A 26,872-nucleotide genomic window follows, 5' to 3' on the forward strand; every position below is an offset into this window, starting at 1 on the left:
AGCCCCACAGTAGTTTATTAAACACTCCAATCACCTGAGAACGGCCAAAGAGGAACGGTAAAGTTCAACTGGACGAGCGGAAAATGGTAAAAGTATGTCCAAAGAGGAAGTGCATTTCCCATCAATTTTCCCTATAGACTAAAATTCTAATATTAAGAGTTTAAAAGCACGGCAATGGCTAATAATAAAGTTCAATAATGGGTAAATAAAGTTCAGTCTCAATAACACAGTTGTTTTCAATTTGCTGATTTGCTTAAATATCTGATTGGTTTACAAAGTTTCGGTAACAAATAAGGCAAGACGCTGCAGGTGAGTAGGAAAAAATCTGAAATTCAAAGAAATTATTTTTAAACTTCTCCTGTCGTTTACTCACATAAATGTAAGTTTTGTTTGTTTCATATATAAATGAGGAATTTTAAATGTACGGGTAAATTTTTTTTACATAAATTACAGAGAGCATCTCGTATACCCTAAAGTGATTTTGCATAATCTAGATCTGACTGAAAATTAGCCATTTTTTTAGATTTAAAACTTTCATTTTCTTTTGATTTTTTTAAAGACTATGGGGGAAATAATGGGGAAATTTAGTTTCAGAACCTCAAAGTGAGTGGTCACTGTTGAGCTCCACGAGTGGTCATATATATGTATATCTTCTTTTTTTTTTTTATTAGAATGTTAAACAACCAATCTATACATAACTTGCAAACGATACAATAAGTATCTGAATTAATCTTATAAATCTTTAAAATGATCTTAAAAATTATGAACAAAGTAGTTGGATCCAGATTTAATCCATATATGGTAATTCTAGCACAATCTGACGAGGGTACAGCCTTCAAAGAAAGTTACTGAAGGTTTTTAAAGTTTGCATTTAAAAATATATTAAATATATATAAAATATTTATATATATATATATATAATATTTACATGTTGTATATATTTAATATGTATTTAATATATAATGGAGGGTGTGTATGTGTAAACTGCTTTGTACTGAAGATCCAAGAAGCACTGAGTAATCATGTCAGCACTAATTGTTTTGACAGGGCATTATCTATGCTTAATATTACATACGACCATATAATTAATATTTATTATATATTTTCTTTAAACTGCTCACTGTAGAAAAAAACAACACATGAGAACTTGAAATGAACGTTTTAGAGAAAGTTGATACCTTCCCGTCTCTACCAGTAGAGGGCAGTATTTGTACATAGTTGACAGCGCTGCGTATTGTCACGCTTCGGTTACACACGAGATTCGCTTTTATTTATAAGAAGTAATTTGGCACCAAAAGAAAAAATGTTTGAGCTGTATGTAATGCATTTGGTGCCAAAAAGAGTACTTAAATCTAATATATATCTATGCAGTTTCCCGCCTGATTTGCTTCAACAAGCACGCTCTTCTTACATGTGGGAGCTCTATGATTCCAGAATAAAAACGTTTTGCTTTTGTCTAATGATTTATGATTTTAAATTAAATAAACAATGTGCAAAATAAACCTGGATTACATGTGTCGATTTATTTAATAATGTGGTACTTGTTTTTACAATGTCTGAGTAAACTTATTTAACAGATAGTACAATAAAAAGACGAAATTCCGCATTTTTTAATAATTCTCACATTCAGAAGGGACTGATTGTGTCCACATTTTGGGTCCTGATCTTCTTACTTATCATGTATAATAAAGTAATTGCAATTTTAAAGATGGGTTGCATGTTTTTGGATATGGATCTTAACTTCTCGTAATTCAACTTCAAAATAACAACGATTCATTAGTATGGGGTTCATCTGTTTATTGTTTCTATTACAAAAGTAGTTACTATACAAAGAAATCCATTACACAGGGAAAAATAATAAATATATAATAAAATCTCAAGTATCTACAGTCATTACTTTGAAATGAAAGGACATGAAACATTTTAGTCATGGGTTTAGCTTCCTGTTTTAGGTGATATTTGAAAACTATTGCCCATTCTAAAGATATAAAAGATAAACAGTGCTTGATTTTCATCTCTCTGAAAACCATGAATACATAATTAAAAAGTGCTGAGTTTAGAACAAAACTACAAACAGATTATATCACATCTAACCTAGATTACCATGATTTACACAGTCATACAAAAATATATAATTATAATCTAGTCTTGTATGCAATAAGCCTACTAGAAGTGCTACTGTAATCTAGCAAATTAGTCATTAAATCTAATTATCTTTGGTTGTAACAGCAGAATCAGTATATACAACATGAAATGTATAAAAAATGGTGTGGTATTTTCATGTTTTAGTTACTGTCGCTTGAATAAATTGAACGATCTTGTCGCAGGGCTGCAGGGGGTCGTACTCTGCAAAAACATGGCACACATTTTCCACTCCAGCCTCAACACCTTTGGCCACAAAACCAAACATCCTGTCGGTAAACAAAGCACACAGCATGAGGGAGGGGCCTTCCGTCAAGTACTGTACTGTAATGTACATTTAACACTTACTTTGCACCAAAATCTGAACCTCTCATCCACCTGTTGGATAAAGAGAAAAAGTCAAGACAGTGAACAATAATAGAATACAATTATAGTGGTTATCGGGACACATCTACACTTTAGGGTTTTTAAGTCAATGTATTTATCTTTATCTAAGTATAAATTGCACTTTTTCTGCTCAAACATTGGCCATGTAATAATCTGAAGGCATATAATTTATAGAGCACATTTCATACAAAACAGCACATTTATTTGATTTACTTTGGATTCTGACGTGACAAAATATGTTGGCGGTTGTATTCTAATACTTGCATACTGTTGTTGTGTCCTTGGGAAAGATACTTCAACACTAACATCTGCTTACGTGAGTATACTGCAAAGGACTGTATACTTGTGTTTGATCTTTAAAGCAGACATATTGTGCAAAATTAACTTGAATGAGTTTTGAATCATGTCATGACACTGTTCTCTCGTCATTTTCTTGCTCACAGTTTTATTTTGATTGATTCATGCATGATTGAGTAATCCTGTATTGTCAAGCATTCGAGTTGTCCCATATTCCTAGAAACACATAAATCTGTTACTGCTGCTTGTTACGGTGGAATCTCACTATAAAGAGGTTAGAGCTTATCACGAGAAATGTATAGTTTTTGCAGGAACAGGAAGTCAATGGACCTGTTTCTATTGCTTTGCTGTTTTAGATCAATTCATCAACATGTGAGAGAATGTTGAGAATGGTAATTGCAAGGAATGAAGCGGTAACTGAGCAGTGGGACAATTTTTGGTGTTTTTCCTGTTGCTACAACTTTATTGCAGTTTATGATGAGCAAAATGGAAAATGATGATGAAGTATCTGAAAACAAATATACATAATATGTCTTCTTATATATAATAATAATGTTTTATTTTCCACATATTTTATTTATTTTGCATGCCCTTATTTTAATATACCTTATATTTTGTACTATTATTACTATGATGATGATGATGATTGATTGTTTTATGTTGCACCTCAACGCCGGAGCAAGTTCCTAGTTTGTGAATTTTGTTCACTGACAAAGGCAATACAACTTTCCTGATTCTGATTCTGAGTCCAAGACAAACAATCATGTAAGTAAGTTGGTTTTGTGTATTAATACTAACCGTCTACTGTCTGGATCTTCCCCGCAGAAGCTGAGGAGGTGAACGGGATAATGGCGCCTGAAGAAAACCCTGAAAAGAAGAACCAGAACTGTTACAGACACATTTTTGTGAAGACGACAAAGCATTCGGTGCAGCGCAAGGTGTGCATTATTTACTTACTTCCTGTTGATGTCTGTGAGTGTGATACCCTTCATGGTGACCTTTAGGTTGACAATGGCAGGCGTGAAGGAGCCAGGGGCCTTCTCAAAAGTCACAGTCACAGCCTTTTGGACTGCGTACGGGCCCGTCAGCGTCTCAGTGGGCACGGCATTGAGATAAACAAAGTTGGAGGCTGTTGAAAGTCAAAAGCCTTGTAAACATCTAGGCATAAAACCAATTTGGCACAAAATAAATCAAGCAGTCATTATGTTTGCACACAAACCTTTCTGGATTATTTATAATGACATGAAACAAATCAGCTGTGAGTAAACAGCATGATCAGATATTTCTTGTTGCTTGTGTATCATTTTCTTATCTTATATCTCAAAAAATGTGACAATAATCAACATTTTAGAGCACATGTAGCCAGTTTGTAAAATCTGGTGGTTTTATGGATACATATACTTTTGTATTTATTTATTTTACGTATGTATTCATGTATTTATGTATCTATTCATTTATTCAAGTGCTTTTCTAACCTTGTATAAGAGTGGCTGTTTATTTACAGACCAAAAATCAATTATCTGATTTGTGGAGTTATCAGATCATTGAAACGTCATGTAAACAGATACATCTGATGTGAGTAATCGGATTTCTTTCTGAATGTTCACCCCTGTGAAGGAAAATTATGTCTCAAAGGGGAAAACTAACATGAAAGTGATCAAATAACTAAAAAAATCCATCCACACACAAAATCAGATCTAATTATTGGTTTATTTGATTATTCTAGAGCAGATTTACTTTTTGGCCATGTGTATTTACCCAGTGACAGGCTAATATTTTTCTCTTTTTTATATCTAATCCTAACAAAAATGCTGATGATCAGATTATTGTGATGTTATAGGCCTATAATCATGTTTATTAGTCTTCACCACACACTATTGGCCACAGTGACTTTAGGGATTTCGTTGATGAGCCACAGGAAGTCAAGTCAGGCATTACCAGGCATTACTAACTGTGAGTTTAAATTGTTGAGCAACCCTGTGTTGTATTAAATGTGTTCCTGCAGAAGAATATATCTTTTGACAACAGGAGTTTTTACTTATTTAGTTAAACAGACAGATTTTGCATTGTTGTAGTAACTGCAGGTGGTAAATAATGCAAGTAGCTAGCAGTTAGCATCAATAGCATAAATGATTTGCATCTCAAGACAAAAGAACAGGAAAGTGTTAAAAGAAAAATGTAAGTGTAAATATTGGAGGAAAATGTAAGTGTAAATATTGGACTAACAGCTGCACAATAGTTATTTTATTGGCTAGTGTCTTTACCCAAACGTTTTAACTAACTCAATCTAAGCTAACATGACACAAAGTATGTTGTTTACCTGTTCGCTTCTTCTCCTCTGTTGTTGACTTGTTATTCTCTGTTGCACACAGCTCTAAATGAATAAATGAAATGCATTTTCATCAGTATGAATTCATCTTCAAACAGTTTATTGTGTTGCAGTTTTACCTTGAGAGGACAGCACAAGTCTGCACGGGAGGGCATAGGCTGAAATGGTGTGCTGGTAAACCAAGGCTGGAAGACTTCCTGTAGGAGAAGTATTCGTACAGTATTGTTCATAAGTTTTTATTACAGTCTCCATTAAAAGTAAGTAAGTCTAGTTTGGCCTTATTAATAAACCACTTGCATGTAACCAAATGATTTATTATGGCACACTTTTTACAGAGCCAACTACTAGTTTTTTTAAACACGAGAATAAATGGCTTTCAACATGCTTGACTAAATGCTTGACTAAAACCACATTGAATATCAAAGCAACCCATGATCACCTAAATATTTTCCTTTTAAGGTAAGTGTAGCCTGTCTAATTTATTAATGATAGTGCATTGTTAAATAATTAGGCCTGTAACATTGTATAGTCTATTGTAAATATGTCACTGAAACTGACCAACAAAACTCCTGTTTAGTTTTTAATATTTGTAAGCCTATGTTAACTTTTTCTTTTACTCAACATTGTAAAGTTCATATTCCCAAGATGGATAGGTGTAAAAATAAGATATGACATCCCTTATCTGAATATGAACTAACTTACTACATCATTATAAAGTGTAATCTTTAGTCAAAGAACACGCCTTATGAAGTCATTGTGCTGACTCAAAGGAGACTCGCCTTCTGTTGCCCACCCACATCCCTGAAGACTAGACATGGTTTAGTCATTTGTGGTACGGCCGGAGATTAGGTAGTCGAAAAATACACAAATCCCTAGTGTAGGAAAACTCATTCATGACTGTCACGCCCACTCACCGAAGTACGGCTCGTGGGAGGAGCCTTTGATCCGAACACCTTTGGCCGATGATTCGATGAGAAAGTGTCTGACCAAATCTGAACTACTGTCCCCTGAGAAAACATGAAGTAAAGTGTGTCTTAGGCAACAGCAAATATACAATGACAAAAAATGAGAAAAAAGTGCGAATAAGTTGTCATAATATCCCTGTCTGTCGTTGCTTACAGTGCTATAAACAGCTGGTTTCCTCTTGTACACAGCGGTTGCAGCGGTTGGAAAAAATGACACAGACTTCAGCCTCACCACATAAGTCCACAGCCACATAAATGGTCAAGTAAGGCATTTTCTCCCCAATTTCCTCTATATACCTGCGCTGTACCTATTTTATATGGTTGTCAAGCTAAAATGTGTTGTGCTGTTTTCATATTGTCTTTGCATGGGTTTATCCTACAAGTGTTTAAGTGTAAAAAAAAAAAAAAAAAAGTATAAGTAAGTAGTATTTCCCACAGATTCACCCACATGAAATTACGAAAAATAGTGCACTGAATTGAGTATTTTCAAAGAATGGACGAAAGTGGTGAGGTGTAAACGTTTGAATCATTTAATGTTGAGTATTGCTATTTCAAATGGTTAGGGATTGATTAATAATTACCTGGGTAGGCAGATGCAGTAAACGTAATTGACGATTGGTCCACCTTCATGGCGAGTCCAAAACTTCCCTTGTAGGACGTGCTGTCTCGAATCACAAATGTTCCTGGCTCCTTGTTTTTGACCATGGCTTCAGCTGAAATGTGGACAAGGCATTGTAAACAAGTCTTTACGGTAATTAAGAAAGCAAATCACAAAGAATGCCTTTAATTATCATGTTTGGGTAAACATATGTCCAAGCTGTAAAGCATGCTAATATAATGTCAGTTGCTATATTCAGTCAAACAATGACATTTGAATTTCCCAAATCAACACTAATTTGTACAACAGGACAATGAATTACCCCCTGTTTTGCCTTTTGGAGTCAAATATGAATATTGTGTGTACCTTCTGCTCTGCTGACATGTGGACGGAACCATAACTTCGACGTGTCCATAACAAACTTCATCGATGGTTGACTTCCATAAGAAAGAGGACCTAAAACGCACAGTGATTACAAAATCAAGTTCAAAAGGATTCAGTATTTTTTAAAACAATTTAGCGTTTCCCATTCATCTTACTGTGAGGGGAGGGTGGTTTTGAAGGGAAGAAGTCGAGCTGCAGTCCTGGAGACGGAGGACATGACTGTATTTTGGGTTCAGGCGCTCCGTTGACCAGAAGTACAGGGATGTCCGTGAGCGAGCCTGAGAGGGACGCGGGGCTGCTGTGGACCTGTGTGTGCTGGAGTCCGGCTAAATGTTTGTTTTTTGGTGAAAGGTGAATTTCTGAAGTGTGGCCAATGAAAGGGCCAGATGTGGGAATGTTAAACTCGAACAAATCTGCATCTTCACTGGTCAGAGAGAGTGTGCTAAGGACAAAAAGGGAAACACATCATAGAAATCTGGAATTCATTTTAAGATTCTGGATAATGTTTGCAAACATAAATATTCTTCTAACACATAAATATTCTTTACATTTTCAATAGAAGTGGCACGCTAATGCAAATATTGAGTATATTGTTCATGATTTCAAAAAGGGGATTAAAAGATATTTCTGCACTTTAGTGGGACATTTTACAGTAATTTGTCTTGATACATAAAGCTCAACTAATACATTTGAAGACAAGCTTTAATACTTTTCTTTTGGAATAACATTCAATCAACTGAATATTGTTATCGGACTACTTCACCCTAGTTTCAACCTTGTCTTGCTATAATGTTCTCTCATATACTTTTTCACAATTAGACCCAGTTTTGATTAGTAACTTTTCAATTGATTAATTTGTGTCTACATTTAATTTAAGTCTACAAGAGCCCTTCTACTTCCTGGCCCTTAGAAGGGTTTTGCTTTAAAATTATAAAAAAAATGTCAAAATTGTTCATTCAAATGTTGTTATGGCTTTATTGTTACTATAGACAAAAAATATTTTAGTGCTTTGTGTGTTTTATTTGTATTGATTTTTTTTAAAGGTGCACTATGTGACTGTTTACCTGCCCAGGATGTAGCTGGTGTCGGAGCACGAGGAGGTGGACAGGAGAGAGAGGGCGCTGAGGCGGTTGGGCTGCGAGAGGCGCCAGCAGCTTTGAGACGACCCTCCATCCTGCCTTCTGCGGACCACACTGCCACAGGGGAGCGGCGGGCGTGCGGAGGTGGAGGGCGAGGTGGAGAACACCAGCGACCCCTGGGGGCTGGAGCTCAGAGCGCACGAAGACGGGATGGCGATGCTGGGAGACGCTGAAATGACTGAACCAGGTGAGCCGTTTGCAGGGCAGCCTCTCGGCATCAGCACAGGACCGGACACATCCTCATCTGGGAACAAAAAGTATGAAAAGGGTTCACTTCTGCTGTGATTCTTAAACTACTGAAACTTGTATCTGAACATATTGTTTACTTAGTACCATAAATAAGGAAAAATTACGCTTAAAAAAAACAACTTGAGTTTACACCATACTGAATCAAGAACTGAACCAATACAAATAATGACTAAAAGGGTGCGTTCACACTTACAAACAAATACAACTATCTGGGATAGTCAGGCATTCAGTTTCCCATGATGCTTAGTTAACAATGTGTCTGATTGGACAAAAAGACCCTGTCAGCTGCTTAATTATTTGTAATATACATTGAATATTTATTACAGTCTCAATATATTTCTTATTTAGCTTTTTTAACTCATGATGCATTAAGCATCTTGATAAATGGATATTTTTTCTATAACTACAAAGTACTACACGAATATTCAATATGCTTATGAATAGATGTACGAGGGGTTTATTGCAAGTGAATAAAGATTGACTGAATCAGCAAATCGCAAAATCTGCCATTATACAGGCCATGTGATTATCAGCATAGAATTAAAAAACGTAAAGAAACTCAAGAAATAAAAAAATATATATATCGAAAATCTAATCTAACTGGCAACATTTAGATGAATCACAATATAATCTCAATTCCCCAAATCCCTCTGCTGTAACATGTACAGTTCTACAGCCAAAGTTCTGATCTCCCCAAAGACAAATCCGACATTTGCTTTTGTGCTGCTTTGAACCTGCAGAGAGTCTGCAGAATGGGCGTGTGCTCAGTACAGCAAGTAAACACAGTCGTCAAAACTCACATGCAAAACACATTTCTCCTGCAGGTAGCTGCTTGTAGCACACGCATTAGCCTCAGAACATTTATCTGAAGGCACAGTTTTTTCTAATGTTACTAAAACACCAATAGATGCCTCAACTTGTCCTCGTGCAGACTCCTGAGTGGATTGTACCCAATGGAAAACCCTGCCTTAAGCAAAACACAGGCACTTTCTCTGTCCGTGTGTAGTGTAGTGTGTACGTTATGTAAACATGGTTTTAAAGGTGCACTTTGAAACTTTTCGGTTGAAGGGTCTCTCTCTTGGAGATATTATTTGACTGATAACATAGCCAAATTAGTGGTATAAAATTTTGCATATATTATCTGTGCCACTATCTGGTTCTTTAAATTTTGTAATGGTGAGTTTTTTGTTTTCTTTTATAGGTGCAGAAGTAACCATGTTTTGGACACTCTCAAATTGTAAATTATCCTATTAAATCTATGTGTGGAATCGTTTACTCGGAAGGCACACCAATACCTCAAGGTGCATATTTATTTATGTTTTATTTATGAATGTGTTTTTATTGTTCAAAAATGCATTGGCTCGAGGAAAATACATATTCCATGCAATGCAATAAAACCAGAAAAGTGACATAGTGCTGCATTTATAATATTTGAATTCTTGAACATCATAATGAGCACGCTTTTCAATGCTTTGTCTTACAAGACTTTCACTCAGTTTGGTGGTCCAACTAGACTCTCAGTTTCAAAGACATATTCATTTCAAGTAAACAATGAGCAACAGGAAATCTATTCATACATTTGACCCGCTGCTGCCTCTGATCAAAGCGCGCTGAAGTCTGAGGCTGGTCAGATACAGTTACATCTGTGCGAGAGCGAGCGGTGCAGGGCGTGGCGCAAGTCTGCAGACACTCCGAGACAATAGCGGTAGCATGGATACGAAAAAGAAAATAAGTCTGCAAACTGTAAATCTGAGGCGAGGAGTGGAAAATGTGTTATGTCAGAAATGATTGCTTTGCATTTGTTTTTTTAAACCAAGCAGCATGTTAAAGGATGCAATCAATACACTCAACGCTGTTATGAGTCACAGTTAAAAGTCCGTGGAAGTTTTGCAATGCTTTAATTCAAACGATGAGCTGCCGTCTTGTCGCATCTGGACTTGTTTTGCGTTTCATTTTGTGTCGATTGTTTAATGTCATGCTGCAATAAGTTGAGGTTGATGTAATATATCAATGCTATTTTAACATTTGAAGTTTGTTTGTACAGCAGCCGCAGAGACTTACAAGACTCGACATGAGACAAAATAGACTGCGACTTTGGACTTGACTTGGACTCGAAACCTTGTGACTTTATGCGACTTGATGAGAGACTTGAGAAAACCGGAAGTCTATTTTTTGTTTCATTACTGTTTTAAAAGTCTCTAGCTTATCCATGAATTGTAATTTTATTTGGATTTCAGAAAAGTTTGTGCTCAGTGCGTCAGATTTGTCTTTTTGAACAAACGAATCAATTGAAAATGGACATAGTAGCAATAGAGCAATTAGGCAAAAAATATGGCCATCTGCTAACACAAGCATGCAACAAAAGGTTTTATTTCCCAATTAAATGTATTCTGTTCTATTCTGTTTATGCATTTTAAAATCTAAATATTGGTATCTGCAAACATCGGCCACAGTTGGACATCGACTGAAAAAAGTCCATACCGGCCCCTTTTCCTTGTGGCAGTTTCTCTTTGAAAACTTTTTATGCAAGAACTTTAGTAAGAAACTATTCCGTACCTGAGGTTGGACTTTTTTGCTCCTGGAGCAGTTCAAATGTTGGATCGAGTTCAAGGATTAGCTGGTTGAGATTCACCAAAGAGATGTCAAGTTCATTGTCGATCTGGCTGACACTGAGCTCTGCGGCGCTGGGGAGATGGTGACTGGTTTTGGCCTCTGGCACTGGAGAATCTGTTTGAATGGTCTGTCCCACCCTCAGAACATGAGCAGGTATCATATGTGACAGGCCTTCAGCTGCAGGCATCATGTTAGGAGAGCTACACCGCCCTGGACGCACTGAAACACAATGGAGAAATACTGTTATGGACATATAGGGTTGCCTTTGTGTGGCTTACAAAATCCCAGATATTCAAGATCTTATCAGTCGGATTTAACAATAGTGCACAAAATGTCTTCGATACTTTGAGGCTTGTTTCGCAAGCAGTGGTAACAAAAGAAATCCGGTACATACAAGCACACAATCAGCAAACAAGACAATACAGACAATACATAAAAACAATTAGCTTGAATAAATGTGATCAAACAACATGCAAATACAGTGGCACAAAACAAGACCAATGGAACAAACACATTTTCAGTCTATTTGTACTGGAACCTATACCTAAGTGGTTAATACAATACCTTTGCATTAATATGGGTTCAATTCGTAGCTGCTGTGGAGCCTTTTATGAAGTTTGCGTGTTCTCCTTGTGTCTGTGTTTTCTCAGGGCGCTGCAGTATCAACTATTACCCTTAAGTGCAAGCAGTTTCCAGGGGTTTTGTGGAATGGTTTCGTACTTTAAAAGGGGATGATATTGTACAGTATTTTGAAATAATGTATAATAATAATAATCTAAAGACAAAAATTCTTTACCTCCTTCTGAACGTTTTAGATGATCAATCGTTTAAAAAAAAAAAAGGAATTAACAAACCAGTACTACTATTGTAAACATATTTATTTTGCCCGATACCAGACTTACACTTGAAATGTGAGACAAATCTGGGACAAAAATAGCATGTACATTAGGCTTATACACTCGTATAGGACGAGGCACACTCGTCCTTGAACTTAAAGAACCTCTAGGTCTCAAGAGGTCCAGCAGTACTACTTTGGTTGACCCGGTTGCATTGAAGCATCAGTTAAGTCCAGAAGATGAATTTCAATTTGGGAACTTTGACCTAAACGATCAGAGCAGTTGCTGGAATGTTCCACAATATTACAATAAACTCACAATAAACAATACTACTGTCTCGCATCGATTACATTTTCTGGTGTTTTAATTGCTAATATGTTCGTTTAATGTCCATTCTGTTGGACATTCCCGGCTAAGCAATGACATCTCCATGGAGACAAGCAAGTGAAAAGTGACGTAGTGCACCTTTAACTAATACGATTAATACTTAAGTACACTATGTATTTTACTATATATTTTCCATGGCCTTTAGTTGAAGTCAGAAAGTACAGATGGGAGACTTTGACCAAGCAGAAAAAAAAGCAGAAATATCATGTCATTTCCCTTGTAATTCACTCCTCTATTAGTCAGTTTTAGTCATACTTTCATCATCACTTGACTTTTACTGTACTCATAACTTCAATTTAACTGTTTCCACTGCTCGCCTGAGGGAATTGTTCTTGGGTTAGGGTTGGATTAATTTACTTTCTCAGCCTGGAACAGTCTTTACCTGAATATTTGTTAAATACTCATGCCCGAGCTTATCTGTGTGTGGGGCTGATCCTAGTTTGGGTGTGTAGTGTGTGTGTCTCATATTGACTCTCAGACAAAGGTGCGGTCCTGGCCATGAGTCACCTGGCAACATGGTTACCATGGCAACAGCCCATTTCAGAAAACAACATCAATATTTGGGGGGTAACTTTGACATTAGCTCATTTTTTTCTTTTCCTTTGTTTTGCTTTCCCGACTGCTAAAAATGGAAAAACTTAACTTAGTTTTTAAACTTCACAAATACTTAATTGATATCTAGATAATTTAAGAAAGTGAAGTGTAATTTAAAGTTTAATTGTCGTTTATTTTGTGTTGGGAAGAGGCCCCGGGGAAGACACAGGACACGCTGGAGGGACTATGTCTCTCGGCTGGCCTGGGAACGCCTCGGGATCCCCCCGGAGGAGTTGGAAGAAGTGTCTGGGGAGAGGGAAGTCTTGGAGTCCCTGCTTAGACAGCTGCCGCCACAACCCGGCCCCAGGTAAGCGGAATATGGTGGATGGATGGATATTACGTGTCACTTTCCTATACTTACAAATCACTGCACATTATGTGGCAAACAGGTTACTGTGAAAACCCATAAGGAAGTCTTCCAGTTAATCTTCCAGTTCTGACAAAATAATATAGCGTCTTGTGCAGTACTATTTCTTTACATTGTATAATTAACATTGGATGCAAAGTGGCTGTATAACATATAAGCTTGTATCTGACACATACTATATAATAATAATTGTTTGAATGATGATAATACTAAAGTTAAATTGACATCACCTGATCCCATCCAATCAAATGAACATAACACAAACCTGCAGTTGCTTCACTAAAAACCTCAGATAAGTTTATGGTAGACATCTGAATTACAGTCAATTCCAATGTTGATAGTTGTATAAAGCTCTTACCTTGTTTTCTTCTTATGGTCAGGGCTGAAGAGGATTCTGCTTTCTTACTCTTCAAACAGACCTACTTTCTGGATTTGATGTGGTACATGTGCTTTTATCAGTCAATCCCAGCCCCTTTCCCTTGGAGCCTATGAGGAGAGCCGGAACGAGCTACTGTAACCCAATGACTGTGTGCAGTGACGTCATCGTGTAGGAGAGTGAAGTTTATATCCGCAGGCTCTTTCCTCATTTTATACTTACGGTATGCAGAAAACCGGATTGAAAACTGTTCAAGTTTGAGTCATTATGTAAGATTCAATTGACTTAGGGTTAAGATCAATTGCATGAGATCTTATCAAGTAGAATGTTAAAATATGCAATGAACACAAATTAAAAAATGTAGCGTTTAATAAAATATAGTACTTGGTTGTTGCTCGTTTGTTACCATAATTTACAAAATACAAAGTTTTTAATGATTGTAGATGTAGGGTATATGAGTTTCCATATAGTGTATATTTGATTTGGTCCTTTGTTATTTATTATCAGCATTTTATTGTACTTTGTGTATTGGCTGTGTAAAAAAACAAAACAGTTTTACTTCATAGCTTTGTCTTAAGAAGTTAGGGTGTTCATTGAATAGGTACTGATTCTAAACAATGTGTTGTTCATGCTTTATTATATTCCATTGTATTCCACTGTATAGCTTTGAATTGATCTGTCTCTATGGTGACAAATTGTTAAAGATTTTAAAGAGTTTTATTTTCAAATTCATTGTACTTTGTTTTCTATTGCATTTAAACACAGGCCAAAAATCAGACCTAATTATGATCTGATTATTTTTGTTGATGCAAAAGTACCCAATATTACTAATATTAATAATGAAGAATAGTAAGTTAGAAAGTAAGTAAGTTAGAAATATACAATGATTGATTAAAAAGTACTTTATTGAATTATGGAACATAGTATTTGGTGATTGCTCCTTTGCTGAACACGTCACAAAAATACAACAATTAACTTTTTCATTGTAAGTTACAATGAAAGTCAGTACAATCATACAGCCTATGACACATTACAAACATGTTTTAGATTGTGTTACAATGACTTAACTGCGACATGTAAAATCATACTGTTTACCAAAACACTGAACACTACTTCTATCCAACCATGAACCCTCAAAAACACTTTTAAAGATATTTCATGTTTGTATATTATGTACAACCTTTTTCATTCAGATACATGTAAACACAGACATATGTTACAGCCCAATTATTACCACACTGCATAAGATGTAGATTTTTCTTTTATGAGCAACCAATGTTTTCATAAAGAGCTGCCATTCTCAACAAACAGACATTGATATTCTGTAATTTATAGTTTTATTGTGCAAAAGACTCACAAGCTCCGTCTGATGCTTAATCAGCTTCTTTATTGCGACTAGAGTGGTCAATGTGGGTCAAGTGTCTTGCCCAAGAAAAAAACAGAACCGGAACCAGTTACCCAGTTGTTAGTGGGCTAATATACTGCACAGCTGAATTCAAAATGACCCTGTAGCTAAGTCACTGCTGTTTTACAATTCACTTCACAAAGACATAATTGTCATGCTTCTTGTTTTTGTCATAACAAACATGGCGGCTTACAAGTAAAAAAAGAAAGAACGAAATGAGGATGAAAATGAACAGATTTGTGAAGTAAAGCGATATCTGCGGTAAAAGAAGTTTTATCTTTCGCAATGAATGATACCACGATGTTTTCTACATTTTAGAAACTATAACTGCTCCAAATGAGTGACGGTGATTGGAACGACCAGAAATTGGACAGTTGTCTTCTGCCCTGTATGGTCTCCTTCCAAATGCTGCCCACACCGATTCAGTTTAAGATATTGTCCATTCTTTGCACATTTCAAGGTGAGAAGGAGGTGGTGGTCGTCTCTGTGTCATAAGCCAGCGACGTCTTCCTCTTGGTGACCGTGTATTTGAAAAACTTATCTTGACTCAAACAGCCTACCTCTTTCAGCAGTTTCAGGACATCGTGCCTAAATTTGACCCCAAGAAACGCGTACACAATGGGGTTGAGACAGCACCTGAAGAAGGCTACGCACTGGGTGATGTCTATGGCGTACATTTGACTATTGTCGTCACTGCAAACGGTGGTCCCTCCCTTAGCTGCGACGATCGTGGTCCAAAATAACACGATGTTGTAGGGCATTTGGCAACCTAGAAATACCGCCACCACCGCTAAGATGACTTTGATTGCTTTATTCCTTTCGAATCCTCGAGTTTGGCTCAGTGTTGAAATGATGCTGCTGTAACAAAAGCTCATGATGACGAGTGGTACGAGAAACCCGAGGATTATTTGGCCGGTTTGAAGGCTCACACGAAGCTTGTCATTGTTGCTGGTGTAAGGCGTGCACGTGTTGTTATTGATCGTGGTGTATGTCATTTCAGGTATCGAAAAGATCAGCGCCAGCACCCACACAAGCGCGGAGGAGATTTTGCTGTAGAACACGGCCTGGGAGCGGTGTTTATGAGCGGAAATGGCCTTGGATATCGCAAAGTACCGATCCACGCTGATGCAGGAAAGCAGGAACATGCTGCTATAGAAGGTGACTTTATAAACTGTATGCATGATTTTGCACACGGGCAAGCCAAGCCCCCATTTGCTATTCGAGTTGAACCCCCAAAACGGCAGAGTGAAGACAAAGAGGAGATCGGCGAAGGACAAGTTGAGCAGGTACACGTCGGTCATTGTTTTGAGGCGTTTGAAGTAGAAGAAGGTGAGGATGACCAGCAGGTTTCCGGTGAAGCCCAAAAAGCAAATGATGGCGTAGAAAGTGGGCAAGAACCACTCCCTGAACTGACGATTGGCCGCTTTGGAACAGAGCTCGGGGATATCACTCCAGTCAAAGGAGGCATTTTGTAGCAAGTAGTCGTATTCTGTGGTGTTCCTGTCTTCTTGAGCAACACAAGTCTGTAAGTAAGAAAGAAAATGAAAGTTATGTGGATGGCCTCGTGTTATGCAAATGTGATTGCACTATTTGAGTCAGAACAGGAAATATGTAGGCATTATGTATTCCTAAACACTACTCCTTTTCTTTTGTAGATGTGTCCAATAACAATTTGCACAGTGATTAAATAATAGCCAAAAATAGTGTAATTAAAAGGTGAACTATGTCACTTTTCTGGTGGCCATCTGCCTATCTCGATGGAGGTGTCATTGTTTTGCCTGGACTGTTTCACAGTGTGGGATTACATTTATCTCCATAGAGAGAAGCATGTGGCAGATCTGTGGAGAGGTGAGCTCTATGCAGAGTAAGAATGCATCTTTTTTCTCGAGCTATAAAATCACATGCAATTGTATTAAATGCACAATAGATTAGATGAATTCCAAATAATTCTCACTCACAAACTGGTGACTGAACCCCCATCAGAAAAGCTACACAGTGCAATTCTAACAAAACAATTATTAAACTTTAGCAGCCTGACCAGTACTGCCCAGCAGCCTGTAGAGGCCACTAAAAGACACTGTGACACTGTTCAGCCAAGCTTCTGCAGCAGACGTGAGGGGGGAAACTTATTTGGATATATTTTGGATTGATATATATTATATATACGTATATATTATATACACGTAGATGTAACGCTGTAATTCTAGATTTCATTGGTCAATCGCTGCTGGCCTTGATTGCCCTGAACTTATGCCACTGCCTAGACCACTAATAATGCTTCACTGTGTTCTCCCAAGAAATGTTTTAAAATACCTTGTACATTTTGCTCCATATTAGGATGACAGCCAAAATATATTGAGCACCTGAAAAGACAATACAGCAATTATTTAAAATGTGTTTTACTTAATTAGATACGTACATCTATGCTACCCAGTTAATATTTAAGACATTTAAACGTGATGTGATTTCATATTCGTATATTTTATGGGAGAAATCAATTATATTGCATTTTCAAACATCTAATATGACAAAGTTCAGGGCATTAAAAATGCTATAAATCCCACAATGCAAAAAATTACCCTAAAACCACCAAGACACTTAGAGCTGACTCACTTTGCACCAGTAACTGACAAAACTGTCCATGAGATCATCACCAGTCTGAGTTCATCTACATGCTGCCTTGATGTGTTACCCACCAAATTTCTAAAGTCTGTGCTGAACAGTTTGTTAGCACCACTCACTCACATAGTTAACATGTCGCTTCAATCTGGAACATTCCCAATGTCTTTGAAAACTGCGGTCATAAAGCCTCTCCTAAAGAAGAGCAGTCTTGATGCCGCAGTACTGAGTCATTACCGGCCCATCTCTAATCTGCCATTTTGGGGCAAAGTCCTTGAAAAGGTTGTTTACCAACAGCTCACAGATTTCCTCTTAATAAACAACTCATTTGATGTTTTTCAGTCAGGTTTTAGACCTCATCACAGCACTGAGACTGCTCTTGTCAAGGTGACAAATGACATCCGCCTGAACACTGACACGGGCAAAGCCTCAGTCTTAATTCTGTTAGATCTGAGTGCTGCTTTTGACACTGTCGATCATGGGATCCTCTTACAGAGACTAGAGGACTGGGTGGGCATCACTGGCACTGCCCTAAACTGGTTAAGGTCCTATCTGGAAGACAGGAAGTACTTTGTTGAAATTGGTAGCTGTGTCTCAGACCACATGACCCTGACCTGTGGAGTGCCCCAAGGGTCAGTCCTGGGTCCCCTTCTGTTCAACCTCTACATGCTGCCGTTGGGTCAGTTGATACGCAGTGAAAATGTGTCCTATCACAATTTTGCAGACGACACTCAGATCTATGTTTCACTATCGGCAGGTGACTATGGACCAGTAGATTCACTCTGTCACTGCATCCAACAGATCAGTTTGTGGATGCAAAACAACTTTCTCCAGCTGAACTCAGACAAGACTGAAATAATCGTTTTTGGCCCACAGAAACAAAGAGAAAGTGTTAGCGGTCACCTCCAGAGTCTCGCTCTAAAACCTACAAACCAAGTTAGAAATCTGGGGGTAATAATGGACTCAGACTTGAATTTCAACAGCCACGTCAAATCAATAACATCAGCAGCTTTTTACCATCTAAAAAACATTGCCAAAATCAAAAATATAGTGTCAAAACCAGATTTAGAGAGACTTATCCACGCGTTTGTCTCCAGTAGATTAGACTACTGTAACGGCCTGCTCACTGGTCTCTCCAAACGAGCTGTAAAACAGCTGCAGTACATCCAGAACGCTGCTGCTCGGGTCCTGACTAGAACCAGGAAGTATGATCACATTAGTCCTGTTCTCAGGTCTCTGCACTGGCTCCCTGTGGCTCAGAGAATAGACTTTAAAGCAGCTCTGCTTGTGTACAAGTCTCTCCATGGCCTAGCACCAAAGTACATCTTGGATATGTTAGTGCCATATGAACCATCTCGGACTCTGAGGACCTCAGGGACCGGCCTCCTGCTGGTGCCCAGAGTCAGGACAAAACATGGGGAATCTGCGTTTCAGTTTTATGCAGCTAAAATCTGGAACAGTCTTCCTGAAGATGTGAGACAGGCTTCTACTCTGACAATGTTCAAATCTAAGCTAAAAACTGTTTTGTTTAGCTGCGCATATGACTAAAAGGATTTTTTTCTTTGCACTCTTCTCTTTTGTTTGTGATTTTATTAGTTTAGAAAATCAGTTGGATTGATAATTTTTAATTTAGTTAATTTTATTGTATTTCTGTAATTTCTTTGTGATTTGAATGCATTTTTCCTGCTGTGAAGCACTTTGAATTGCCTTGTGTATGAAATGTGCTCTACAAATAAACTTGCCTTGCCTTGCCTTGCCTAATATAATAAAACAAACATACACACAATTTTTTACCCTGGTCACATCTTAGTGTCAATGTTCATAAACTACAGAAAAACAACAATCATCAGCACCTCTTTATTATAATTACACATTAATCAACCTTAATAAAGCATGACAAAGACTTTAACTATTTGTTCATTATGAGTTTAGACTTTGTTCATGCTTTTTTAAGGATATTAAAAGTGTAGGCATTACAAAGTGTATTAACTATTAATTATTTTGCCTTCTCCAAGACATTACAAACCTATATAATGTAGAGATATAAAACTGGTCAATAATGAAGAGCATTAATAACCCTGTGCTACTTATTAGTTCAAATAAGATCTTTGAGAGACCTACCCCAGATTAAAGTCATCTTGAGTGCGTGCAGGAGAGCGTCTGTGTTTGATGGTAGTTTCCCTTGTTGTAAAAAGAACAGGTCCACTCGACCACGTTTTCTCTGCAGCTTTTTGTGAGAGCGCTCAAACCACAGACCATCGACAAGAAAAACCACACGCATATACCAACTGTATCATGTATATTATACATTAAGTTAAAATGCGCTTCAATTTTAAGTTGAAGCACCTGATTATTTTATTCTATGTTGCTCAATGGTAATTGTACATACTGTTTTTACTTGACTTAGTGTAAAAAGAAAAATGTCAAACATTTAATTTACAACTAATTTAAAAATAAATATAAACAATTTTTTAATGTATCTTTTGCCAGATTTTGTCATTTTGATTAGATATTGTTTTGTTCAGGCATTAGCACATGAGGGCAGCAGATAAGATTTGTAGATATATTTCTCGCTCTATTTTAAAATCACATTAACGTCATGTTGTTAGCTTGCTTACTTTCACTGTGTCAAACGTTTCATGGAACCTTTAGTGTTTTGTAACTTTAATATGTCCATTGTTTGTTTATGTGGTTGTTTTTGTTGTTTTGCTGTGCACTTTGAGCTTTTTGTCTTTCCAAAGTGTTTTTTTTTTTACATCAAATGTCAAATAAACCATTTTAGAATTTGCTAATTGCAACAAATCATAATGTAATTTAGTTTCAATTGCCTGTAAAAAATTATAATAATAAGTTTCTCCATTCACACATTTGCATTTGCCAGATTTTGCACAGACTTGCACACCTGTATCTTTGAGGTTTTTGGTTTGGAGTTTTCACAGAAAGTAGTACTAACCACAGTGAAGCCTCTCTGGGAGCATTTTTTTTTGTCAATACCAATAGAGTTTCAAAGTCTGACTTTTGCTACACTTTAAGAGCACTTCAAACAAAATGAGCATGTAAAAAGTGTTGCTCTGAAGCCAGTTTCACAGCACAGTGACACGAACAGTGGATTAGAACTCTGGTAGTGAAACAGGAAATCAGATCAGTTCCCTCTCTTCGTGCCCACTTCCCCCACCTGCAACTTAACAAAGGCATAGATTAAATATTTACCTGCATACAATGTCTAATATATTGACTACCAGTAACTCAAAGGGATACATAAATAAACTTAACCGTGAATGCTTCGGACTTATTTGTCTGTAGATATGGTCCAAATAAGGCAACATAAAACAAGTTATTTAGTATACAAAAGTTTATTGGTATAAATATGAAAAAAGAAATTATTTTTAAGACTGCATGTTTATAATACCTCTTCAAGCTGTTTATATGACATGAATCTCTTTTATTCAAACCTCGTAACACTGTGTACACAATTACAGCACATTTAAAAATGTTCTGTCAAAATTGCAATATTGATAAAACACATACTTGTTCTAAGGATACTGCTTTTGATTTGATTGACAGCCAGCAAACTTGAGAACACTGGTAGTTGGCATTGTACAGCATCATCATTATACACTCACCCATGGGCCTGGCTCGGGCCAAGGACAGCCATTACACAAAGTACAATAAAATACTGATAATAAATAACAAACTGACTATGTAATACTACTGAAGACTACAAAGTCCTGAGACAAAACTGCCACTGTAATACTGATACAGAGTAAAGAAAAAGAAAGCTGACCACCGCCACCGCACTTTTCACAAATCGTCAACTCATTTTAAAAACTGCAACATGCAAAAGTAACAATGAAAGCAACAATATCATTACAATACAAAGAACACAATTTAACACTGAACAATATCATTTAAATTTTCAAATTAATGTTCAGCACAAGAGAGCAGTGATTGGATATGTATTCAAATGGCTAAACAGGTCCTGTCTGTTTTGTTCCCAGATGGAAATAATACATTGTCGTGCTCTTATGTGTCTGTGGAGCATTCGGCCACTAATACTTTAGACAGGACCAACGTTTAGTGGCGTCAAGTGCTTGCTCATACGTGTACATCCTTTTTGTTGCCTTGGTGTTTTAAACTCAACATGCAAAACAGTGAAAAGATGGCAATAGTCGATAAACTTTTGACAATCTGAGATGAGCCTGTGCAATATGTGTAGTAGGACTCTGGGACAGTTCAGATGACATTCAGGTGTGGGTCAGTGGGCCCTGGCTCGGCTCGGCCCCTCTGAGGCCTCGCTGTTGGGGGCGTCTTCAGTCTGCGCTGAGGTGGTCTCAGAGCCGGTGTTGCTGTCGCTGGTGCCCTCCTCCATGGCTCCTTCTGGGACGCTCTCTTTGTCCTCAGACGCCCCCTCCTCACTGCCCCCGGGACCCTCCACCTCCTCTGGGGCCTTTGCCTTTCCTACTCCAGGATATGACAAGAGATCATAAAATAAACAAGAAGCAAGCATACTTCATAGAGATAAAGGCATTGTTTCATCCTTTTACCCGGTGCGTCTGTGGAGTTGCTCTCTGCGTCCTCGCCGTCCTTGCTGATGTCACTGGGAGTGTTGTGGGACTTCCTTCCATGAGGGCCACAAACGTGTTTTTCTTCTTCGGCCAAAACGCAGCCGGCTCCCTCTCGGCCTCCTCTTTCTCCGGAGTCCTTCTCTCGATCGGCCATCCGTTTGCGAGCTGCTTCTTCTGCTGCAGTGATCTCTGCTGAGATCTTATCCATGTCCACCTCCACCTTCATGCAGCAGAGCTAAACAGAACAAACTTATTAGACCAGTTCAAATGATGTGTTCATTGTAGATTTATGGTTTTGTTCCTTAATAGCTAAACTTGTCTCTTGTCTCTCAATGCAGCCATAACTCTACAGAACAAATGGCGCCCCCTTTTGTAAATATTGTGATTTCACAACACAGAATCCTGTTTCACATAAACACTGCCACAGGCTATGAAATGATGAGAACTGAATGGGAAACATGTGAATTAAATTAGCAGCAGCTGGATACGGACTGACACATAAACCCACTAAACTCTGAACAACATCCAGTAAATGGCACTTAGAATCCTGTAAAGATCTGTGTTTCCTCTACATACCCTTTTGAGCTCATTTGTGAATGACTCAGTCGCCTCAATGAACTTTCTCTTCTTGTCCTGGTGACGATCTTCAATCTGAAGCAACTCAGCTTCCAGCTTTCTCTGTGACAAAGCATCTGGTTTTATGAGTTACAAATAATGTATGTCTAAATGTTTTAAGTCCAAATGGCACAAACCTGGTGCACCATCAGAGACTGGACCTGACGTTTGAGGACCTGCATTCTGGCCGTGGTCACGACCGAGCGCACATCTGGGACCACGCTCTCACTGAGGATCTCACTGATCAGTCGATGGTTACGCTGGAAACGGGTCGCAGCCGAGTGCTTTATGGAAAACCCATCGTCATACTCTAAAATCATAAGAAAGTCTGAGTTAGGGAGTGTATTTTGGCCATGTTAACAGATTCTATGTATATATAAAACTGAACTATATCCTTGACAATTATTTTTCTCTACAATGTTTAACATCTAGTGAACATATAGGCCAGTACATTTGTAGTTTGGAAATTAGCCTGCAATTTGAACTGACTCCTGAATTTCTACACCAATTACTTGCCTTACTGCCTACTTGGAAAATTAAGTCATTATTTACTGTATAACTCAAGATCTGTAGTCATGACAATTGTACAAAAGACTGATTATTAACACAATGCAGTCTCTTTAGTGGGAAGCCTCCTGGAGAGCTAAATTACGTCAATCCAACACGTAGTGAACGTGCTGTTTTTTGAGCGTGTAACCCACAGGGATACAAGGATTTTATGGTCCAGGGTGTTTCTAAGTAGCAATTTGCGTTTTATCTGCAGTTTTTCCCTGTGCATCATTATGTCCTACTGTAAGCATGTTGAGCCCAAGACAGCAGCATCATTTCCTAAACGTGGGTGTAACTCAAATGCCCTACATTTGTTTTCCTTTTGGGTATGTTGCTAAAACCAGTTATTATAATGCAGACTGAACACATACTCTTGTCTATGTGCTTCTTGCTTTGGATTCTTTGTGTGAAAACTGTCTTTATATACCGGTAGGTCATATTTTACTGGACCTGATTGTTTTCATGTAAAGTAACATTTGTCTTGACCCTGTATTGATATTTTGAAAAAGCTTTTGAGGTAAAAATGAGAACACTGTGTGCTGCCTGCATCAAATTAAAGATTAAAATTAGCATGCTAGTTTTTGTTAGCGTTATTGTGGCGGCAAAACTCCGCTCTGGCCTCTGAAAGTTGTGAAAAACACTTGCGGTGAATAATTAAGAGGCTATAAAATGAGGAATAGGAGTGGACCGGTGCAAACTATTTATATTTTTATTAATATATTTATTCATAATTCAGTTTTTCTTGTTTTTAAGAGTAAGTAAAAATCAGGTGCAGCGCCTTTAAATAATGATGCTATAATCTACCATTAAATCCTGCTTTACTGCATAAATTGTAAAACTAAAGTGGCAGGAATTCCCCCTAAAAAAATGCTGATGCACTGACTATTATGTTTTCCAGCTTACAAGCAAAAATGTGTTTGTTTTTTGACAGTGCAATCCGAAAACAGTGAGAATGGGTGTGTGAGTGGTCAGCGGTGTGTGGTCTTGCCCGTCATAATTACACGTCTGACTGTATCTAAACCTTGGGAGACATTTATCTAAGCGGTCTTACCATCTGGGTCGTCCGCTGGCTGAATACTCATGTACGGCTCGCCCTTGTCTAGTCTGGACTGTCGTTGGCGGCTCTCCTCCTCCAGAGCGGCCTCCGCACGACTTTTTGCATTGACGTAGGCCAAGTAGGCTGGGGAGTTGTGATAGGCCTTCAAGCTTTCATTATACTCAATCTAGGGTTGGAAAAGATGACAGGAATGACAAGGAAAAAAGGAGACCACAGAACAGGCAGGCAACATGAGAAACTAGGACATAGGGCTGCATGATTTTTTTGGAGGGGGAAATCCAGGTGCATTAACATTAACATTTGAAACAGGACTAAATTATGAAATACTAAACTAACACAAGAACCCCATGCATTTCATGTTTGTAAAGGTCTTACGTACAAGGTTAGCTGGTTTTATACAGAATAAGACAGGTTATTTAGTTGCTTATTTGCATATTACGATCGTTCCAATTGCGATTTCGATTCGATTGTGAGATATCTTGCAGCCCTACTAAGACAGGACAGATGTAGATTGTTACAGAGGCAGGGATGATGACGGGAGGGACCCACAACTTCTGGAGACACATCTACTGGTCAATCCATGAGAAGAACCCCGTACACACCCCTTTATAAAACAACCAACCTTCTCTGCTTCGTAGTCATTCAAATAATCCTGTTTCTCCTCATCAGTGAGGTCCCTCCACATGCCACCGATTATCTTCCCAATTTCCCATAGCTTCAGATCAGGATTGGAGGCTTTTACTTGATCCCAAACCTGGTGATGAGAACCAGACATGGGTGTGGGGTTGGGTTGGGTGGGAGGGGGCTATAAGTAGTTATCTCTTAGCAGAGCGGTCACAAACCAGAGGAGGCCGTGTGCTTTAAGCTCCATCTCCAAGTTGATACATCCCACTACGTGATGCGGCCTGGCCTTAATCTACCTTCACACCTACCTTAAACTACCACTATCTAAGACTAAGTAACTTGCCCTGTGCAGAATATATATCAAACAAATCACCACTTTCTTCCAACAAAGCACAATGATGATGCAAAATGTACCAGTACACAATGGACACTTACCTTGCGACTGTATCTCATATACGGCATCAGAGGCTTGTCCGGTGGCTTGGGCGGTTTTGGGATATTTATGCCAGAGGAGTTCTATTTTGAAACAGAAAAAAAGTATTTCAATTATAGAGCGGTGTAAACGTCTTGTCAAAATGTATATGAAATCAAATAGTATCCGCTTCAGTCAATTAAGAATCAATCTAATGAGTACACGGTATACAAAATGGTTCAAAGCCCAGATGCTCATTTTCTTTGTAATGTTCCACAGTATGACGTTGAACATATCTCCATGGAGACAAGCCACCAGGTCAAGTTACAGGTCATATCAGTGAAAATTCAATAATGTAAAAAACACCTGTAATTAAATAAATCTTATAGATTTGTTTAAAGCTATACTGTGGGAATATTCTGGCAAACAAATAACATCTCCATGGAGACAGGCAGACGGCAAACCCTTAAACCAGACGAGTTACATAGTGCACCTTTATTCATGATTACTATTTAAGGAACAATATCTTCATTCACTAAGATTTTTCTTTTATATGCTCGTCCAACCACAGCCTTCATGTCGAGGCTGTTAGCGCTGAGCAGCCAGTGGCGTGCCGAGCAGAAGCCTGTAATGCCATGGCAACACTTGTGCACGGGTTTCTTAACGTAGCTGTAAGAAAAGCAGACCTTAAATGTGGTTTGAATACACAAAGATGTCTCCATTTCACCATGATGGAAGATGAGTTTGAAATGCAACATGACAACTCTCTTTTCTTTTTTTCTTGATTTTCAGAAATGCATCTGCCTCCACTTAGCCCTCTGCTCTGTACTTTTCCATTGTACTACTACCAAATAACGTGTTTTATTCTATGCTTGTATTGTTAATGCGTACCGTTGCTCGACTATTGGTGGTTTGGGTCCCGCCAAGTCTATAGTTGTTGTAGGCCAGATGGCTGTAAGGGTTGTATCCCACAAACCCAGGGGTGTTGGGAATTTGCTGATGGAAACAAATCACAAGAAACACAAATAAGAAATTGCATGAATATTGTATCTATAAAAACACTTTCATGCGATGTACGGCTGAAACAATAAAACTGAATAATTGGGACGTAATCGACTATTGAAATAATCCTTATCTAGACTGTACAGACTTTCAAACATATACCAAAAGAGGTTTTGTCACAAAGATGTCAGAATTGTTAAATCAAAATGGCAAAAAATAATTAACTATTTGTGATTGTCAGTAATACACTCCTTTTGCAAATACTCTTCACGTACACAAGCTTGTGAAAAAATACAATGCTGTATAAAATAACTACACAAATCTAAACAAAATGTTAAATAAATAATTGTTAATCCCTAAA

At 37.8% G+C, this 26,872-nt stretch overlaps 3 protein-coding genes across 5 annotated transcripts in view; all 3 read right to left on the bottom strand.

The window, feature by feature from the left end:
- Window positions 1-1,783: 1,783 nt before the first annotated feature.
- Window positions 1,784-13,755, bottom strand: LOC140377944 (tensin-4-like). The gene is made up of 13 exons (XM_072463566.1): window positions 13,646-13,755; window positions 11,047-11,322; window positions 8,167-8,485; window positions 7,258-7,544; window positions 7,085-7,174; window positions 6,702-6,833; window positions 6,070-6,162; window positions 5,275-5,352; window positions 5,147-5,200; window positions 3,784-3,955; window positions 3,625-3,693; window positions 2,491-2,520; window positions 1,784-2,411 (listed from the first exon to the last, which is right to left on the bottom strand). The coding sequence occupies exons 2-13, from the start codon at window positions 11,291-11,293 to the stop codon at window positions 2,279-2,281; spliced, it is 1,704 nt and encodes a 567-aa protein (XP_072319667.1). The 5' UTR covers window positions 11,294-11,322; window positions 13,646-13,755; the 3' UTR covers window positions 1,784-2,278.
- Window positions 13,756-15,523: 1,768 nt separating this feature from the next.
- On the bottom strand, window positions 15,524-19,905 carry ccr7 (chemokine (C-C motif) receptor 7). The gene is made up of 3 exons (XM_072463567.1): window positions 19,809-19,905; window positions 17,382-17,431; window positions 15,524-16,591 (listed from the first exon to the last, which is right to left on the bottom strand). The coding sequence occupies exons 1-3, from the start codon at window positions 19,822-19,824 to the stop codon at window positions 15,524-15,526; spliced, it is 1,134 nt and encodes a 377-aa protein (XP_072319668.1). The 5' UTR covers window positions 19,825-19,905.
- A 1,116-nt stretch (window positions 19,906-21,021) lies between these two features.
- The window catches only part of LOC140377207 (SWI/SNF-related matrix-associated actin-dependent regulator of chromatin subfamily E member 1-like), an 8,111-nt gene continuing 2,260 nt past the window's right edge, over window positions 21,022-26,872 (bottom strand). Inside the window, exons 4-11 of one of the 3 annotated variants that reach the window (XM_072462550.1) lie at window positions 26,401-26,505; window positions 25,533-25,613; window positions 25,096-25,227; window positions 24,468-24,639; window positions 23,005-23,177; window positions 22,829-22,930; window positions 22,232-22,487; window positions 21,022-22,145 (exon numbers count right to left, since the gene is read on the bottom strand). In XM_072462550.1, the coding sequence (XP_072318651.1) occupies window positions 21,943-22,145; window positions 22,232-22,487; window positions 22,829-22,930; window positions 23,005-23,177; window positions 24,468-24,639; window positions 25,096-25,227; window positions 25,533-25,613; window positions 26,401-26,505 (1,224 nt within the window). In that variant the 3' untranslated portion in view covers window positions 21,022-21,942. Of the gene's footprint in view, window positions 22,149-22,231; window positions 22,488-22,828; window positions 22,931-23,004; window positions 23,178-24,467; window positions 24,640-25,095; window positions 25,228-25,532; window positions 25,614-26,400; window positions 26,506-26,872 lie in introns of all 3 variants that reach the window. The other 2 variants (XM_072462549.1, XM_072462551.1) reach the window with 2 other exon arrangements.

Source organism: Eucyclogobius newberryi, unplaced genomic scaffold (genome assembly GCF_026437365.1).
Source record: "Eucyclogobius newberryi isolate DKJ021-1_F unplaced genomic scaffold, fEucNew1.0.hap1 SCAF_4, whole genome shotgun sequence".
NCBI classification, from domain to species: domain Eukaryota; kingdom Metazoa; phylum Chordata; class Actinopteri; order Gobiiformes; family Gobiidae; genus Eucyclogobius; species Eucyclogobius newberryi.